This window comes from Stegodyphus dumicola, chromosome 4, assembly GCF_044657685.1.
Source record: "Stegodyphus dumicola isolate Sdum_Otavi_A_Nest chromosome 4, ASM4465768v1".
NCBI classification, from domain to species: domain Eukaryota; kingdom Metazoa; phylum Arthropoda; class Arachnida; order Araneae; family Eresidae; genus Stegodyphus; species Stegodyphus dumicola.
The window spans coordinates 248,237,821-248,257,945 of NC_140771.1; the positions used below are offsets into that span (position 1 = coordinate 248,237,821).

A 20,125-nucleotide genomic window follows, 5' to 3' on the forward strand; every position below is an offset into this window, starting at 1 on the left:
CCCTCTGCAGGTAAAGTGCTCCTCACAGTTTTCTGGGACGCCCAAGGAGTTTTGTTGCTGGACTTTTTGGAGGTTGGAATCATCAATGCTATGCGCTACTGTGACACCCTGTCGAAATTGACAGAGGCGATTCGGAAAAAGCGGCCTGGCCTTCTCACATCTGGCGTTCTGCTGTTGGATGACAATGCCAGACCACATTTGGCGATGGCAACGCAAAACCATATTGCAACTCTTGGTTGGGAGTGCCTACACCATCCGCCATACAGTCCTGATCTCGCACCAAGCGACTTCCATCTGTTTCCGGCTTTGAAGAAAAATCTCGGGGGAAGGCGCTTTGGAAGCAATACTGAAGTGAAACAAGCCATTCAACGCTTCTTCCATATGCAAAGCCCAGATTTTTTCTTGGAGGGCTTTTTGAAGCTTATCAAGCGATATGATAAATGCCTCAATGTACTTGGTACCTATGTGGAAAAATAAAGGTATGTCATATCTTTAATGTCTCATTCTATTTTTTGACTTTCATACACAACTCTGACCACAGTTGACAGGGGAAACTTATTTTTCAACTTACCCTCGTATATTGAATTTAATGTCAACTTTCGTATGTACGCAAATGTGTTTGAATAAGAGCTAAATGCTTATTGTAAGTAGTACATGCACTCCATTATACGAAATATGGCAATTTTCATCAAAATGTCATGTTTCCTATAATGAGGTACATGTATTACTAATATTATATAAAAGGATCTGAAGGTCCCCTGAAAGTGGAGGCCCACAGCACATGCTTCAGTTGTCCTAATGTATACCAAACCCATACCATTTTTCTCTTTTCCATCAATCTCTCATGGATCTACAGATTTAAAGGGCTTGAATTCTGTAAAGGCATTACAATCACAAATACATAAGATTCGAATCCAAGCATAGCCATACAATATATATCTTTTCCTAATCATTACTACACACGGCTGGTATTATACCTAATGATTCTCTAATACTTTAATTAATTACCTAATCATTAACTGTTTGTTAAGTTTAATAATGAAAAAATTCAGAAATCTAAAAAAGCAATAATATTGTATATATACAGGGGTTGAACAAAAATATGGCAACATCTCGTAAAATACATGTTTGAACTGAAATGCTCGCTTGCATAAGCTGTTGGTAGCACAGATGTGTTTGCTCACTAACACCATCTATGCAACATCCTCAACAGGGTGCAAACGTCATTTGTTATTGAGACAGTGTTCTGTGCAGTTGTGGGAGCATCATGTCGGAGCTAATTGAATTCGAACATGGGCAAAATATTGCGGCTGATATGGTGAGTGTTTCTATAATCAAGGTAGCTGAAGTGTTCGGTGTTTCAAGAGGCACAGTATCTAAGATTTTTAACTCACAAAGGAACATCAGAAAAATCAATTTTGAGATATGACAGTGTGGATGAAAATGTGTGTAGAGTAAGAACAGATGATTATTGAAGAGGATTGTGATGAAAAATAAGAGGACTACAGCCGCAATAGTGACTACTAAACTGAACGTCCCCTTTGCAAACCCTGTCACCACCTAAACAACAGGAAAGGAGCTCCACAAAGCAGGGTATTTTCAGGTAAGCTGGGCAATTCAAAAACCACTCATCAGTGATCAAAATGCCTGTAAGAGCAGAAAAAGATGCCAAAGTCATAAAACCTGGACTGTAGAGCAATGGAAAATGGTCATCTAGTCGGATGGGTCTTTCTTCACATTGTTTCCGACTTTTGGGTGAGTTTACGTCCGGCAACAAACGCCATCCCAAACATATGATAGGGGCTGTTTGCAGCCAGGAGTGAAATATGGTGGGGGTTCGGTCATGGTTTATGCAGCCATATCATGGTATTCTATGGGATCCATCATGACTGTGAAAGATATTACTGCCAAGGAGTATGTGATCTTTTGGCTCCATGGTACAAATTTTGTTCTCCAATGGTGATGTCATATTCCAAATGACAGAGCTCCTGTTCACTCAGCTCACATAATCATAATCCAAGACTGGTTTTCTGAGCATGAGGGTGAACTTCCACATCTGCTATGTTTACCACAGTCACCAGATATCAATATTATTGAGTCTTTGTGGGCTAGTTCGAGAAGAAATCTGCATGAGTGCTATCCACCGCCATCATCATTAACTGAACTTGCCAACGTTTTACAAGATCCCCTTGCAAAGCATAGAAGATCTCTATTTACCCATTCAAGAAGACTGCAAGCTGTTTTGAATGCTAAAGGTTTTATTACACTGTATTAGTCACAGCAATATGTTTTTATTTTGGTGTTTCCATATTTTTGTCCAACCCTTGTATGTGGGAGAGCAAGAAACATCATATTGTTTTATTTATAACACATTCATTTATCATTGAAATATTGCAAAAATTAATACATAGTCTGAGCATGGAATATAAGTTTAGTACAGAATGTGAGCAAAAAGACCAGCATTTTGTTTCACAACCTCTTACAAGCCCTGACCCTCTGGCACGAGTCTTCCAAAACTGCATGCCACAGTTGCCCAAGAAAAGAAAATTGAAGCTCTTATTTCTCGATCTCTGCCATTAACTTACGAAGAACTCTCATTTTATAAGGGAATAATTAAGGATCAAATTGCAGAATCTTTTGGCTATGTTTGGTTAAGTATTTGAATACTATAAAGCACACGAGGCTATCTGCCTAAGAGTTAGGATGCCTTTGTGGAGGACTATATATGGGAAACTAGCTCATGTTCAAGTTACATATGAGGAAAATCATGAAAAACAACCAACTCATTCACTTGAGATTGAACTTGGATCAAACATCCAGTGGTCTTAACTACTCAGCCATTGATGGGCTGCATAGTCCTTCCAATTGACCTACAGAATATTCCTAACTCAGCAACTACCCTCCTGATTTATTCCAATACATAGCCAGTGGCTTCCATATGTTAAAATTATCTGTGAACAGTCTGCTTGCAAGGCACCTCCATCTTAAATAAAGTGCACATGAAAATACCTTTATGTCACCATCAAACTCATCATTTCTACAAAAAACACTACAACTTTAACCTTCTGATCGACCCCCTAACAGCCATTATCTGTCAGTTCATTAACTGCTGCTTCACAGCAATTTAGAGTCTGACACTGATTCCTATCAAATTGTCCGTAAACAAAAGCTCTCAAATACATGTTTCTAACATTTGATGTATAGCACTAAAATTTTTTGGGGGAGGATGAATGGTATGATATTTCGTGCCTTTTCCTGTACATGAAGTTTAATAAAACAGCACCAAAAAACTTTAAATCAACAAAATACAGGACCTACCTTTCTCTAATGATTTTGTCACTTTAAACAAAAGAAATCTAACACACACTGAAAATATATAAATTAACTAAATGTTTTCACCTGAGATTTTATATACTTCAAAACAGGAAGTTCTTCTTTTAGCTTATTTTTGTCCTTCTCACTTCCAGCTGGTTGCAATTTTCCTTCTGTCTCTTTAATATGCACACCTGATTCAATATCGTGAGCTAGAAATGTAGTGCTGCTGTGAAGAGATCTAAAAGCTGCAAGATGTGGCACATCACTAGGTCTTTCTAATTTGTCCATATGAGCAACACTAGCTTTACGGCGCAAGGGAGAGCTGGGAGCAGTTATAATCTACGAAGAATGAAGACATATTTAAAATTTACATTTTAGTGTGATTACACATATGGTGATTACACATTTGATGTGATCACACGTATTACACTTATTAAAAATGTAAAATATGATAGGTTTTAACAATAAATCTGTTTTTGCAATAAATTAAAAATTTACTCTGTATTTAAATCAGGCATAAAACAGGTAGTTATCTGAAGAATAATGTACTTGTTTATATAAATGGAGAAATAAACAGGAAAGGTTGTAAAGTTAATTTTAACATGCATATTATTATTAATCTTAAAATCTGTGCTTCACGTCTGCTATTTCATCAGCTCTAACAGTATATGTAAATGAAATTAGTTTTAAATACGAATGATAATTTTAAGACAAATTGAGTTGGTAACCTCAGCCTCCTTTAGCCTCCTAAGCCTTATTGTTCTCTTATTGTTTGTCTCAAATTGTGTTGCTACTAGCAGGTCAGTTTGTCTTTCACTGAAAATAAGTTAGTTGTCAATGAATAGCACAGTCAAGCTAATAGGCATTCAATTTAAATTTTGACTAAAAAATACTTTGAATCATTGTTGTTCAATTCCAAAGTGGAAATTATTTTCATTAACTGTCTTTAAAAATTCCAGTTTATTTTCTAACCCTCAAAATGGCCATGCCAAATACATTATGTCGAAGAACATATTTCATAATGCCTTGAAACATATTCTTTTAAGGTAGTATATCAGAATAAAATAGGTTCAGGTTTAAAGTGGAAGGACTATTTTTGCATTTAATCAAAAAAAAAAAAAAAAAATTCTTCCTTAAAACCATTTTGAGAAATTTGCGGTCTTGGAGATAGATCCTTGGTTGGTTGGAGAGTTAATGTTTGTGCCTTTCATTTTCTAAATATTTTAACAGAAAATTAGGTTTTAAAAAAAGGACAGATAAGCACATTAAAATGAGTATCACAAATGACACAAGAGTAAAGTATTTCCTATTAGCAAATTTGTTTCATCAATGCAATGCATTGTTTGTTCTAGCCCACTGAATTACCTCCTTTTCTCACAAACTTAAAATGCTACTGAAAAAAAAAAAAATTTAAATTGGGGGAACGATATCAATGAATAAGCAGAAGAAAAAACAACATTATGGATCATATAAGTGAAACATTTTACTAACATCAACCTAAATGGAGTTATGCATCATACAGATGAAATATTTTACAATTACTATGAATAGCAATGAACTGATGGAGCAATGAAACAATGCATAAATGTAAAAGACATACAGATGAAAAGCATATAAACAGTGCTTCACTATTACAGAGTGAAAAAATTTCATTAACATTCAATATCATCTGCCTAATTTTACAAAACCTCATAAAAAAAAATAACACACCTTTTTAATCTTTTTCTCTTTTTTAAGTTCTCCTTTCTCTTCTTCGTGTTTTTCTGTATCAATCATCATTCCAAACGAGTCACCATACACCTGAAAAGAATATATATAGTTTTTACTCAAGGGCAATAAATACAGGTTTTGTTACAGAATTATTCATAAAACAGCAGTAACCTACCTTGCGGACAGCTTTCACCAACCGATTGCATGACCGCATTTGTCTACGGTAGCAATTTACATGACAAAAGTATTGGTGAGGACACTCAAAATTTAAACTTTTCAGGACTTTGATCATCACCTGAAAAGAAATTTTATTCATGCCTTTAAAATTCTTCCTGGTTTTTCTTTTAACAAAAATGTTGAAATAATTAATCGCATATACTACAATGGTATAAGTAACAAAAAAAATTACTTCCTCAGTTTGAAATAATTCTTTAAACATTTAGCTGCTATGTAAATAAAATTAAATGGATTTGTCAAGTAAAAATATGAATTCCCAGATCTTCAACAGATAATGAATTCTTTCTTGAAAATCTATAATCATTTAGGAAAAAACTAAAACAGAATTCTTAAAGTACTCTGATTTAAAAAATCAGTCAATGCCCTGAAAATTATAGCTTTTTATAAATCCTTAGAAGCAAATGGTTTTGGTTTAACTTTTAACCACTTTTCTATGAAAATATGGGGGGGGGGAAGCTTTCCTGAAAATACATTTCATAACACAAACCTTTTAATAAAATTAAAAAAAAAAAAAAAAAAAAAAGCTGCACCATAGGTTTATTTTAGTTTTATTAAAGTAATTAATGGAAATTTTTTAAATTAAAAAAATAACACGTTAAGAATGAGGGAAATATTATTTTAAAAAAAAGCTTTATTTTTGAATAAAAAAAGGCTTGATAAATTAAGGTGAACAATGGTACAGATCTTTCTTCTCCAACAAGATCCCACCAAAAATTACTTTTAACAATCATTAAAATTGTATTAACATGTATCACCTAAGCTTATAATTAATTATAAATGAATTTTAAAAAATGAAATTCTTTACAGAATTCATAAATATGATTGATTTGCTCAGATTTAACTATTACTTCAAAACTTAGTATGTGGAGAACACTCTGATCATCATTTTGACCTTTGTTACTTTTTTCGTAAATGCATATTTATTATTAAAACACATATTCACTGATGTAGAGTCCTTTCATTTTTTTTTTTTTTTTTTGGTTTTGTGTGTGTGCTATCACATATCCATGTCATTTCTAGCCCTACCTTTCAATGTGATGAATCATCTGGGTGCATCCTACCCTGCCTAAAAGTATGCAACTAGTACTGAGACATAAGCTTCAATATGCTTTCAATTTCATAACTATAATTTTAACAACAAAATAAAAGCAAAACTTTACTATAGCATAAAATATCACATATGACACTTTTATCTACAACAACAGATAAAATATTATAAATTTTGATTTAAAAAGTCTTAAAGAAACTATTTTAAAAACTTTGTCTAATAATATATTTACACAAAAATTTATATATATATATATATATATATATATATATATATATAAGCATATATATATATATATATATATATATATATATATAAGCATATATATATATATATATATATAAGCATATCCAATGACATCACCTTTAGCCATGGAAGGTTTTTAGTTAGCTGAGTATCATCACTTTCAGCAAGATCAGGTGGACTCTCAGGAGCTAAGTCGTCACTGAGAACTCCTGGTGATTCCTCACCAGATAAATCAACTTTATCACTGGTGTCGCTTCTGTCGGAAACAGCACTGACTTTTCGCTTTGAGCGGATACTATCTGTCCTCTGCAGGGCTAAAGCATGGAAAATACTTAATGATAAAAACAAAATGAACATTTTTAATACTGAAATAAATGGTAAATCAGAAAAATTAAGGAATTTAAAATAACCATAATAATAAATAATTATGGTTAGAAAAATTCTAAAAAATCATATTCAAAGTGCAATTGCCTAAAAAATGATGTGAAAAATGTTTCCTACACAGTATCCAGAAGTTTGAAATGATTTGAGAATACTTCACATCTGAAGCCTAACTTCATAAAAATAAGATTGTATATTTAAACAACTAGCCCTTGTTTTAGGGCAGTCTTAGTCATCTTAATCATTTACTCTGGCTATTATAAAACAAGATCAATAAATTAAAGGAGGAAGTAAACAAAGATACACCACTTTCTAATAACTAGTTTACACAAAGCTTTTTCCAAATGTTAGCACATCTACTTGTATTTCTTTTTAATTAAAAAAAAAAAATTATATATAATGCACTTTTAGCTTTATACAAATTTCTCAGGAATCAAGAATAAACTGTGTGGTTAAATCAACCACAAACTCGATTTAAAAAAATCTGATGTGTACACCACATGACTTCCTTGTACGGAATATTAAATTATATGCCTTTTTTTTTTTTTTTTTTTTTCATTTCATTTAAACTTATTGGATTGAATTAAATCTACTTCGCCGACAGCACATAAATCACAATAGAATAAATGCATTCTTTAAAATTCACTCTAGTATGAGTTTACCATATTTCATTCATATTATAACTCATAATGCACAAAATTTATATCATTTAAAGAATAGAATTATATAGTTGTTGCCACATGTTCTATTCAAATACTATAATAAAGCTAGAACGATGTATAAAAGAAATTAAGCAAACAAAACAAAAAAGAAACAGTTTTTCACAGACGATTGAGTATTTCTCATTCAATTAATTCAGTTCTCACTTCGCGACAAGGCAAAAATACATAAAAACTCAAAATATCTATATTAAAAATTACGAAGTAAATCTTAAATGCTTATTTCCTCGAAAAAATTCCAGAAAGTATTAAGCATGATTTAATTCGCAATAATAAATGAAGACGTTATCTTTGTTGTTGCAAAGCTAAGTTTCTCTAGATTGGCAACAAATCCACTAGTCTGCTATTTCAAATGTAAACAATCTAAAATCTGCCGTCTAAAAAAGGCTTAGCGGCACTTAAACAACTTTAAAATTTTTGATAATTCTAAAAATATTGCACACAGATTTATTAAAGGCATAAAAACCTTAACCGGAAGATAAAAACAATATAATTCAATCATTTTTAAAGCAAAAAATGTACAATTTACAAACATATAAGAGTAAAGAAACTGAGATCACTGAGCCGGGTAACTGAGTGGATATATATATAAATATATTTATATACGTTTGGTGCGTCCAATTGCAACCAAAGTACGAGGTGCACATCTACATGTTTTAGCAGTCCTATATACAAAATTTCAACGTTTTGCGGCTACTTGTTTTTGAGTTATGCAAGATACGTACGTACGTACATATGTTCGTACAGACGGAATGAAAAATTCTCTTCAGAATAAATTTTAAAGCAGTTTTATATTTTTTTGGAGGAAACGAGTCTTTTATTCTGTCCTTACGTATGGATATCACGCAAAAACATCGTTAAATTGCATTCGATAGCAATCAAAATGGATATTTTCGCTGAAATATGCTGCCTGAAACTTTTCGCGATTACAATACTTCCTTTTTAATTCGTACAAGGAAGTAAAAAGCACTAACCGCCACAGCATTCACTTTGATTAAATTTATCACAGTATTCATTTTTTGCTTTTGAGTGGATTCTATCAGTCCTACCTCAAAATCAGAACTACATAATTATTTTAGAGTAATCTATAAATTTCTGAAAGATATCTGTGAACGTAAATAAGAAACAGTAATTAGACTTCCTTCATTTCCCAATTATTTTAATCATTTCCCACAAAGAATAGCAAATGCTATTTGATGAAATGACGTAAAGAGGTGAGCATTAAATGCTGCGTGCAAGACGGTTCAAAATGAACAATTTTGTTAACTATGTAAATAAAAACCACTCAGAAAAATTTATAGTTACACAAAAGTTAGCAATAACAGAAATGTAAAATATTTTTTCCTCATTTCCTATTCCTATATTTTTATTTAAATTTCCTAAATCTTTTGCCTCCAAATGTATGATATATATATAAGCAAACACAGGTAACAGAAAATAAAATGATATAATAGCATAAAATGAAAATTAAGGTTATAATGTCTCTTCTTGAGATACATCCTAAATACATGTTTCCTAAATATAATTTCAATATAGTTTTTAAGCACCTAATCACACCATACATAATGCTTTACTTTTTAAAAAAGGATGGATTTTATTTGGCAATACATGTATGAAATTTTCACTTTGACAAGTGACCAAATCTGGAAAACTTGTGATTAACTAAATTCAATTTTGCCACAAAAAAAAGCTATCAAAGCTATTGACTTCCTTAAATTTATACTACTCATAATTTTTAGTACTATTTATTTAAACTGAGATGTTATGCAACTTGATTCGTATTAAGAATTGAAAATCATATTTTTAATAAGTTAGTTGGATACACACAAAATCCATGTTCTGGGACACAAATAAAACTTAAATTTCTCAAAATGTATGCACATGCTGTTGAAGTTCTTTCATTTTCAACATGTTTTTTAATATATTGGGTCAAGAGTCCTTACATTTTCATAAAAGATATATCAGAAATATTTTGTGCAAGAATGAAATTCTGTAATGATTATTCTGATGAAGGATATGATAAGTATTCAAATGTTAAATGAACTGATATGAAACTCTTTGGAAACATTTATCCTACCTAAAATACAAAAGAAACCTACAACAACCACTCTACACCTCAGATAAACTAGATAGAGCTTAGATTAATGCTCAGAATTTATTTCTATAAATGAAAGCCAAAACTATTTCAGAATAATCCTAGTATATAAGCCTAGCATTATTCACAAGTTACTTCATTGAGCAAAATATTTGCACAACATAAGAATTTACCAGAAACTATGTCTTCTTCATCCTCAGCAAAAGTAGATGAACGAGTTCTGCTACGTCTCTCACTTGGCTTCTTCAGTTTAAGACTTCTTCTCTTGAAGCTGGAACTGTTACCAGCTGTTGAGCCCAAACCTCTTCTAAGCAGGCGAGGTCTTCCCAATCGCCGGCCTTTAAAGACAGACATTTTATGAAATCACACATAAATATGCTAAATTTGAATACATGAAATACTGTAAAACAAAACAATAAGTATACATTGAGATAAATTAAAAAGTTAAATAAAAAGCATTCAAATCTTTTTTTTTTTAAATTTTTTTCTTAAAGCATCATTTATGAAAATGAATACAAAATATTGACAATGTTTGTAAAAATGATTGTTTTCAAACAATTATGTTGTTAAATGTATATAGTTTAAAAGAGTTCCTATTTTCGTTTAGCAATTAAAAACAACATATCCTTATAATGTTATCTTTCAAAAGAACTGTTGTACAAATAATTTTTTGTTAGGTTTCTTTTAAATTGCAAAACATATACAGGATGAAAAAGAATGTATTTTTTGCTTTAATTCAATATAACTGCTTACATAACAAAAAATAATTACGAAAAGATTTAAACTTAGCACATTTTTCCCTTTTGTAATCAAAATAAGTTTTGAATTTTAGTTAACACAACCTACTTATTTATTTTAGTCCTATGTGATATGAATTTTACACGTGTTTTCTATCAAGATTTATCTAACCAACTGTTTAAAGAGGCATTTTATTATAGTTGCTCTAAAATATGAATTATGTTATATTATTCCAAACACAATGAAATATACTTGTCAAAGTAATATAATAGTGAATGAAGTACATTTGTCAGAGCTTCTGACCATTTCGAATTTAAGTACAAATTAAGAGCACCTACCTATACAAGCAAGAAGGAAACAAAGAACACTTTTCATAATTTTCATAATCAAAGAAAACTTTAACCAAAAGGTTAAAGAAATAAACTGAAGAACAAATTAAAAAACAAATTATAAAGAACAAAACAATAACATAAACATCTAATCTATTAAAGAAGTTAAACCTTTCTTTTCATCATCCTCTTGCACTGTAAGAGTTGTATTGCTGCTGTTTTCAGATTCCCCATCAATATCCACACATCGGTCATTATCTTGCAGTAGAAAACTGATCCTACGGTCTCCTACAAAATGAATAAATAAATAATAACATTAAAAATAATTACATAAAATACAAATGTTACACGAATTTAAATGATAATCTGATATACAGGCAAACTAATCTACTCGCTGCCCTTACAAATATTTTCTATACAGACTGACGAAGCTATTTATAGAAATTTGTATAGAGCCTTATAGGTAACCCTTGATACAAACGCCACTCTATAGAATTCTATAGCAATTTCATAAAGCTTTCACAGAACAGAATTTTATAAGAATGTAGCTTTCGAAAATCATATGGAAGTTTTATAAATTCTTTATAGAATGATAGTCTATAGAAATTTGCAAAGCTTTCAATTTGATTTTCAAATTTTCAAAGCAAATTTCCCGTTTTTGATGTACTATATGGAATCTTGAACAGCAAACTTTTTATTTATAAAAGCTGAATTATTTCTGAATGGAAAATTTTGCTTTTCCTCTTTGGCTTTATGTTTTTCAGCTTCTGAATTATTGTAACAACTTCTACTAATTTTATACAGTATTTTTTATATAATACAAAATTTAAATCTTGTAAAAGAAGAGAATCATGAAATTAATTAAATGGTTAAATTTATACTCTTAATTATAAAATTTTCATTCCTGAAATTAATGTTTTTAATTATTGTATATATATGCCTATGATAACAGAAATAGTTTCTTAATTATAACAAAAATTCAATTATTACTCAAAGCAGATTTATATTTATTTCAATTTCAATTCAAAACGATTTTTAAAGATTAATTATTAGGAAAAAAAATCATATCTGTTTAAAAGGTTTTTACTCCCTTTCATGCCACTGATCATTTCAAAACTTAAATTTAAAAAATTTATTCAGAAATAGTGATTTAATTCTTTCTTGTTATTCCAAAGATGAAATGTTGTTGATTTCATAATATTTTTAAATACTCAAATGCTTCTACAGAATCTTTTATAAAAAATTAAAGCAAAGATACTTGTTTAGAATTATTTTGAATTGTGGCCCAATTTTCTGTAAGCTGGATCTAATATTTTCAATAGAATTCTATTAGTTGATTACATACAGTGGCCTACAAAAGTGTTTGCACACTTATGAGTTACAGTGAAATATTGCTTTATTCATTAAAAAATTAATATTTTAGAATGAGATTATTTTAATATCTATAACTGTCTCTTAGCAAAATTACAGTAATTATTTTCTGAAATTAAAACCTTTTTTTTGAAGGGGGGGGGGAGAATGAATAATTAAAAAGTAACAGAAAAGTTAATTCACAAAAGTCTTTGTATGCTTGAAAGACATCTGCACATATTAGTAAATATTGCCATATTTATAACAGTTTTCACATGTCTGGGAGTAGAGTTCACCATTTTTTTGGGGGGAAAGGCAATATTTGCACCAATGTTCCTCCATTCTTTTATCATTACTGTTTAGACACCCAAAAGGGATCATTGAGGACCATGTGCTTAGGATCATTAGCCTGATTAAAAAAAAATAAAGTTTTTTCCAGTATCCAAATTTTAGGGGAATAATTTTAAATTATCTTTCAAAATATTTAAATGATAAAAAGGTCAGCAAATAAATCCATCTTTATGATAAAAAATTATCAATTTTCATTGTTCTGTTCATTCTTAAGACTACAAGACATGAAAACATTAAATAACACATAATAAAGTAAGCAAGCAAAAAATAAAACCAAACAACTTTTTAAACATTAGCCAAATGCAAAAATTTTAAAAAAAGTGGTAGACGATAATTTCATTTATGAAATTTTACGAAAATGTTTCAGTGTACTATCAGTTTTGTGGCATGTTTTATATATACCTCCTTGCATTTTCAATTTTAGGAAAAAAAAAAAAAAAATAAGTCAGTATTAAAAACTAAAAAGTTCGGTATTATTCAAAATTTCATGGAGATGATGTGAAAACATATTGGGCTTTATATCTGAATTTAGTTCTGGGTTACAGCACTTTCTCTGCAAATTCTTAAAGTGCTATAGAAAACTGAACCATAATTCTAATAATTCTTCTATAGAAATTAGAATTTTTTAAAAACAATTCTTTAAAACTTTTCAAAAAAAATGCCTTAATATAAAAATATACCTGGAGGATCAGATAAGGAACCAACACTACTCAGTGCCATGCTCCATCTGCGATTTGCAGTGCTTCTGGGTTCAAACATTGGTTTATCTCTGATAGACATTAAGCGGCTTGACTTATGAGGTAAATATTGGTATGTTTCTCTCATAAATGCAGTTATTTCAAAAAGTAACTGACAGGCCGCAATTCGGAGAGCAAAGGGACAGTCGGATCCACTGGCATTGACACATGCTGTAAAGAAACATTAAAAATGAATGCAGCAACATAATAAACAAAAGTATTAGATTATAAAGTTTACTATATATAAAAATTTAAACTAGACATGGGGTAGTTGAATTCGCAAATTCCAAAAATCTCACAGATGATTTGAAATTTGAAAACTCAAATCTGTACTTTTTCCTTTGCAGAAATGTTTTAAATGCTAACACAAAAACTGTTTAAACATTTTAGCCAAAAATTCTTGAAAAATTAATTTTACTGATGTCTAACAGAAATTAAAAGAGAAATGTAATTTCAGTGAACCCAGATCATCAGTATCACCTCTTAGCAGCCTTATTATTAATTTTCTGGAGAAAACATAGCATACCATGTATAGTATTTATCTGTGCTAATGATTGAGATAATAATCATGCCTCTGCACTTGCTTTGATTTAAAAAGATTCTGAAAAATTTAAAAATTCAGCTGCTATTCAAATATCTTTTGTTAATTTACATTTTTTTTTAAAGGGGGAGAGAGAGAGATTCTCAATATTCAAGAGCTCTTATTATGTACTTTGTAGAGTCATTAGGTTTATTTCAGAGCAGGAAACATGAAAAATTAGCAGTGCTTTCATCAGACTTCCTGAGTGTCATTTGGACATGGTTCAAATAAGTAATTGTTACCCATATACACATTAAAGTTACTCTACTCAGTTATAATTTGTTTTCCTGACTGAAATTTATGATTATGGGTATTGAACATCAGTTTTAATTTACATATAAAAGGAATGTTCAATCATTGCTTCCTGCACACACTAGAATTTGCATCCATTTTTTATGACTTCAGCAAAAAATTTACTTTAGATTAGAAATCTGTATCTTTTTACACATGAACTGAAATTTTCTCATTTCATATATAACATGCAAATATATACATGGCCATATACATGGCAAATATATACTGGGCCAAATGGTTATCAAACTCGGTAATCATGTAAAGGAGGTCATGGGAAATTATTTTCTGGGGGGGAGGGAAGTTTAAAAACTAACCAGCAGGGGAAATGGTGCTGTATGCAATATTGTTAAACGAAATAAGACATGAAGACATCAGTTTAAAATGTGTTTAATCATTTCTGAAATGTGTTAAAAAGCATGTTCAATGTGGCATCCATCATTTTCCAAAAGCAAGTTAAATTGTATTACTGCATTCTTAACCGCAGCTCTTAGCATATCAAGAGGAATTCGGACATGTCTGTGTATCGCATCTTTCAGTTCCACCAAATTGCTTAGATTATCACCATAAGCAGCTCATTTGAGATAAACCCATAGCCAAACGTCGCAGGGGTTGAGGTCTGGTGACCGGGGTGGCCAAGAAGTGGGGAAGTAGCAAAGGTTATAGCTGATTCAAGTAAATCTAGATGCTGGGCAAAAATGGAAGTAAGATGAGTATTTTTATCATCATTACCTAAAAATAATGGTTTATGATTTGGATCAATTAAATGTAATGCTTTATATGGATGTTTAACACTGAAAATTTTCCACTATTTCAATATGATTTTTGAAAAGTATTTTGTTTGACTAACATCTTTTCTATGCCTTGTTTCATTTTTTAAATTAAATACATAATAATGAAACATTCCTTTTATCAAAAGTTTAATTTTGATCGAAGTACACTGCTATTCTAAACAAAAAATATCATCCTACCTTATGTTGTAAAATTTACTCAAATGCAGTAAACTTGCATAGTACATTTTATTATCTGCATCACTAAAAGATGGCACATTAAAGGTTTGATTTGTTTCAGTTTGGTTCAGCCAATTATTCCTTCATTTCAATAAGTAGACTGAATGAAACAGGAAAATCTTTTTCATCAAACAGAGTTCATATTCAATAGTTACACCATTATATGGCATCTCAAACATTTTGTGATTAACACAGTTGTTATCAGAAATTATAGAAACAAAACTCAAAGGCACAGTCATGAATAAGTTTTATCAAGAACATCCAAAACCTTTAACATCTGATGTTTAACCTTTAAAATCAGAAACTGCTTGCTTTAAAAAACACAGCAAAAATTTCTTTATTTGAAAATAAGATTGGAGAAATCATAAAGATCTGAATTGGAGAAGCTACTTGACGCATATTTATAGGCAACAAACTTTTGTTTACCATTTTTATATATGCAGCTGTCAGTATAATATAAACAACCTATCAAGTAAAAGATTTCTAATTTTTTCACGATTTTGCTGTTGCAAACATTTCTGAATTAAATATTTTGCATTTAACCTTGCTGATGACCCACTATTCAATACTAACTTTTTAAAGTAGGAAACGTGTGGTAAAATCAGAGACAATTTTCTGTAATTCAAGTATGGCATGAAGGATTGCTATGAAATAATGTATACATATTATAATTTCAGCTGCGTAAGTTGAGCATTTTGCTTTTAATAAATAAAAATCGCCTGTTTATTATAATTTGTAATGTTCCATAAATTAACCAGGAGACTATGTTGTCTTCAACATACTATATTTTTTGATTATTTTCACATCATTCTTTCACTTCCAATGTCTACATTTTCATATCTTCCTAAAGTAAATATGAAAATTGTTTCTATACATAATTTGCTCATATTTTCATTATATTTGGGAAATATGTGAGGAACACTGAGCTTACAACTATTAATAAAACAGAACTGTTACAGTACAATATGTCTTCAGTAATGTCAACACATTATATTTTCCTTTTGGGGGGGATTTACAAATTCACAAAGTATGACAAACATTTGTGTAAGGAAATAGTAGGGAGGTCAACTGACTATGCATTTTGCAATCTATCTTTTAAAAACTTCAGGAAAGGGAGGCAGAACTTTTTTGGCCTAGAGTTTGATCAGACCTGGCTTCTGGAGACACTGTAACTGTGACTGATACTGTATCTGGTCACTGGTTTTCAGAAGTTAAGAAATATAGATTTACTTTAAAAAACTATATTCTAAAATTTTGTTTTCATTACATGTGGATTTAAAAGTTTACTTTAATGGAAAACTTTTAATATTAAATAAATGTTCTCCTTTCTTTTTATATGAATGCTTTGAGAGATTTAAGATTCAAAAGCTTCGAGAATCTTTCAGAATTTTGATTCAGATTCGAGAAAATTTAGTGTTTGGCCAATCTCTACTTTAAACTTTCATTAAGAAAATATAAATTATCATTAAAGCTAACAGATACAAGTACTCTTTTTAGTCCAAATGAAGAACTCATCCTTAATCACTAATCACTTTAAAAAAAGCATTGATTAATCAGAACATAATTATATTTAATAAATTTACCTTCATCAAGAAAATCTTCCTCTTCATCTTCTAATCTTAACTGACGTTTTTTGTTATCATCACTACTACTGATAGTTTGTTCTTTTTCTTCTTTTTCTAAAAGTTCTTCTAAGCGAATACCAATGGCCTAAAAATAAGGAAGAATAATTTCTAAGATGTAAGTAACTATTTATATATCATTTCTGCATGTAAGAATATTTTGAAATGGGAAGATGTACAAAATATTATCCATAATTATAAAAATATAAAACAATATATGCTACACATCTGATGACCCTGAGATTAGAAGCACTAGAAAATATTTTCAAATTACATAAGCAGGAAACAGGCAAAAAAGTGATAGTTTCTAAAGCAATCTACTACCACACAATATGTTTCATTAAATATCGCCATCAAATAATCGCTTTAGACCTTGATCTAAAGAATGCAATAATGCTAAAACTGATTAATCTTAAAGTTAAGACTAGTGATTATAATTGTTCAGTACAATATTACTATTCTGCATGAATTTAATCATACACATTTTAGCACAGTGAAATTTGAAAATAATTAAAACAATCACACTTTCACATTCTGAGATGATTTGTTAAAATTTCTATGCTAATTGTTCATTAAAAAACACTATAATTAAAATGCTTATGATTCTCCAATCTGATATTATGTAAGTTTTACTAACTACTTTTTTTTTTTTTTTTTTTTTACTTTAAAACCATCATTGCTATCCTCTCTAATTTTCCATTTCTGGCCAGAATATACGCGAATAGTTTTGTTTATGCAAATGATGTTGTAAACTGTATAAGTATTTAAGATGTGGCTTTTAGCCAAGAAAAGAGCGAGACTTCTCACTGCCTTACCACGAGCATGCTTTTCAGTCAGTTCATATCTGCCTTTAAGGCCAGAACTTAGTTCTCCCTGATATTTGAAGATGCATTGCATTTCGCTTACTACATATGTAGTGTTAAAAGACAAATCTTCATGTTACTAGTCTCTGTAAGGTATCTAAGTTTAGTTCTTATTTAGTTTAGTTAGTTTTACTTCTTACTTTCTACGTTTTAATAATAAGTGCTGGTCTCTATTTCCCGAAGTACAGGAATGGCTGTATGCTGTGAGAAATAAAGGGTAAAGTTAGCCCTTCGTATTTGTACTGTACCTTCTACACATGCACAAACATAAAGTTTTGAGTAAACTCCCTGTTCCTATTCAGGACTCCAGTTATGTTTCCAAAGGCAATTAGAAGGAACAGTAGTCCTGACAATTATAGAAATACAGTGGTGTCTTGCAGTTGCATACCATCAGTGGAGTACAGCAGGGTTTCTCAACCAGGGGAAAATTTGCCTCTAGAGGAGAATTTTATAATTTCAGGTGGATTCAATCAGTCTTTTATTTACCTGCTATGTATTTAGTTTTAGTTTACGGAAATAAAAAATACTTTCATTCAAGTTTTAGTATTTATTAACATTTTTCATATTCTTGTTTAAATCATAAAACACCTAAAAAGATCCAAATTTAAATAAATGTCTATGCATTTTTGGAAAGGGAAAGGGATGATCAGCTAGCAACAGTGAAAGGGGTTAACCCCTTCCTACTCACACCCATCAAAATGACGGGTGGGGGGTTTTGCCCTCTATTTCTCATCCCTGTGATATTTCCAGGCTGGAGCATTCAAAAGCAACATGCCAAAAAAGATTAAAACATATTCATTTCTTTTGCCCGGAAAAAGTTTTATTTCTCATTTTACACACCAGATGGCAGTAGCAGAATAATATTTTTTATGTAATTAGAGATAGTTAGTTTATTTAAAACTAGATGTTTGAACTAATGAAACATGTATTTATGATATGCATTTTGTAACCTTAGCATTAACCCAGGTACTTAGTTAGTCTCTTTGTGAATACACATAGTTTCTGTTCTGTGATAAAATATACTTACCGTAATTTCCAGAAGAAACGCCGCGGCGTTTACGTGTTTAAAACTTAAATTTTCAGCGGGTGCGGCGTTTCTACCCATGCGACGTTTAGGTGCACTAAAAATAAAGTATTTCCTATGATGGTCATTGTACATAGTTTGGATGGCCTTGTCATTGTGCATAGATTGGTGCTGTTCCCACACAAAAGACCACTCAGTTGCTTTTTGCGAACGTTATTTTGTTTACGTTCTTTCCCTTGAACGGACCTACATGCCTTATTCACCCTAAACGAGATCTCAGAACAATAACATTCTTCCCCCTTTCAAATCAACATTCTCATCAGTTTAAATAGTCTCTCTCCTCTGCCATTCGATGAATCTTCCAGGACCCATCCTCTTTCCACCCCTGCCTTTTCTGCAATTTTTTTCAAAGGCGGACACGACTCCACCTGCCTCGCAATAACGAACTCTGACGTATTTCCCTTTCAGCATGAATGGATTTTTCTTGGCATTCTGCCAAATACAGATCCCATCAGTTAGGGTACAAGTATTTGTTGGATAGTTTTTAATTAGGGAGCGGAAAATTTTTGAAAATGTCTCTAAACGGCACAGAAGCTATACATTTCTTACCTTTAATTTATTTTTGAGTTATGGTTTCATTTTATGCATTTTTCTTAACTGGTATGTCATATATCAGGACTTAGGTTGAGTTTTTGCATCAATACGGCCCACGACGATGTCACGCGCAATTTAATCTATTGCGGCGTTTACGCTGATGCGGCGTTTCTGTGTAATTTTAATTTTTTTCCCGCCATTTTTCTCAAGTGCGGCGTTTACGCTGATGCGCCCTTTCTTCCGGAAATTACGGTATTTTTTAATATTCTGTACACTATGGAGTCAGAGTCAGATAGTGAATTAGATTCTGATTTAGTATAAATGGATCTGAGATGATTCGGAAGTAACGGATTCTTATGAAAGTTCGGTTAGTGAATCTGAGAGCAGTGATGATGGATCTGTATTGTTGCCTGGACGAGTATGGTCTAAAAGTGTATCTACTTTATTAGATCATACATCCCCACGTTTTAAATTTTTGGGAACACCAGATGTAAATATAAATTTTGATTTAAGTTCTGCTGTCTTACAATACTTTGAGTATTCTGTAAATGACAATTTAGTGGATCTCATCATTTGGGAAACAAACAGATATGCCAAATAATGCCAAAATTCTCCAGGATTCCCCTATCCAAAAATAGAAAACCTTGGATACCTGCCACAAAGAAAGAAATTCTTAAATTTCTCACTATAGTTATTTTACAAGATATTGTAAGAAAACCAAGTACAAAAATCCTTCCCTTTCAACACCTTTTTTCAGAAGCATAATGCCTTCTAATAGATTTTATGAAATACACAAGTTTCTGCATTTTGCAGATAATGAAACTTTTGATTGTAACACACATCCAAATCCCAAGCTGCATAAAATCTGGCCCAGTGTTAGAGCAC

At 30.9% G+C, this 20,125-nt stretch overlaps 1 protein-coding gene across 4 annotated transcripts in view; it reads right to left on the reverse strand.

Moving 5' to 3' along the window:
* The window catches only part of unc80 (unc80, NALCN channel complex subunit), a 249,409-nt gene that overhangs the window by 138,624 nt on the left and 90,660 nt on the right, over positions 1 to 20,125 (reverse strand). For all 4 annotated transcript variants that reach the window (XM_085816189.1, XM_085816190.1, XM_085816191.1 and 1 more), the window contains exons 22-29: positions 16,721 to 16,847; positions 13,200 to 13,427; positions 10,990 to 11,106; positions 9,925 to 10,089; positions 6,674 to 6,870; positions 5,201 to 5,320; positions 5,026 to 5,115; positions 3,400 to 3,654 (exon numbers count right to left, since the gene is read on the reverse strand). In XM_085816189.1, coding sequence (XP_085672315.1) covers positions 3,400 to 3,654; positions 5,026 to 5,115; positions 5,201 to 5,320; positions 6,674 to 6,870; positions 9,925 to 10,089; positions 10,990 to 11,106; positions 13,200 to 13,427; positions 16,721 to 16,847 — 1,299 coding nt within the window. The remainder of the gene's footprint in view (positions 1 to 3,399; positions 3,655 to 5,025; positions 5,116 to 5,200; positions 5,321 to 6,673; positions 6,871 to 9,924; positions 10,090 to 10,989; positions 11,107 to 13,199; positions 13,428 to 16,720; positions 16,848 to 20,125) is intronic.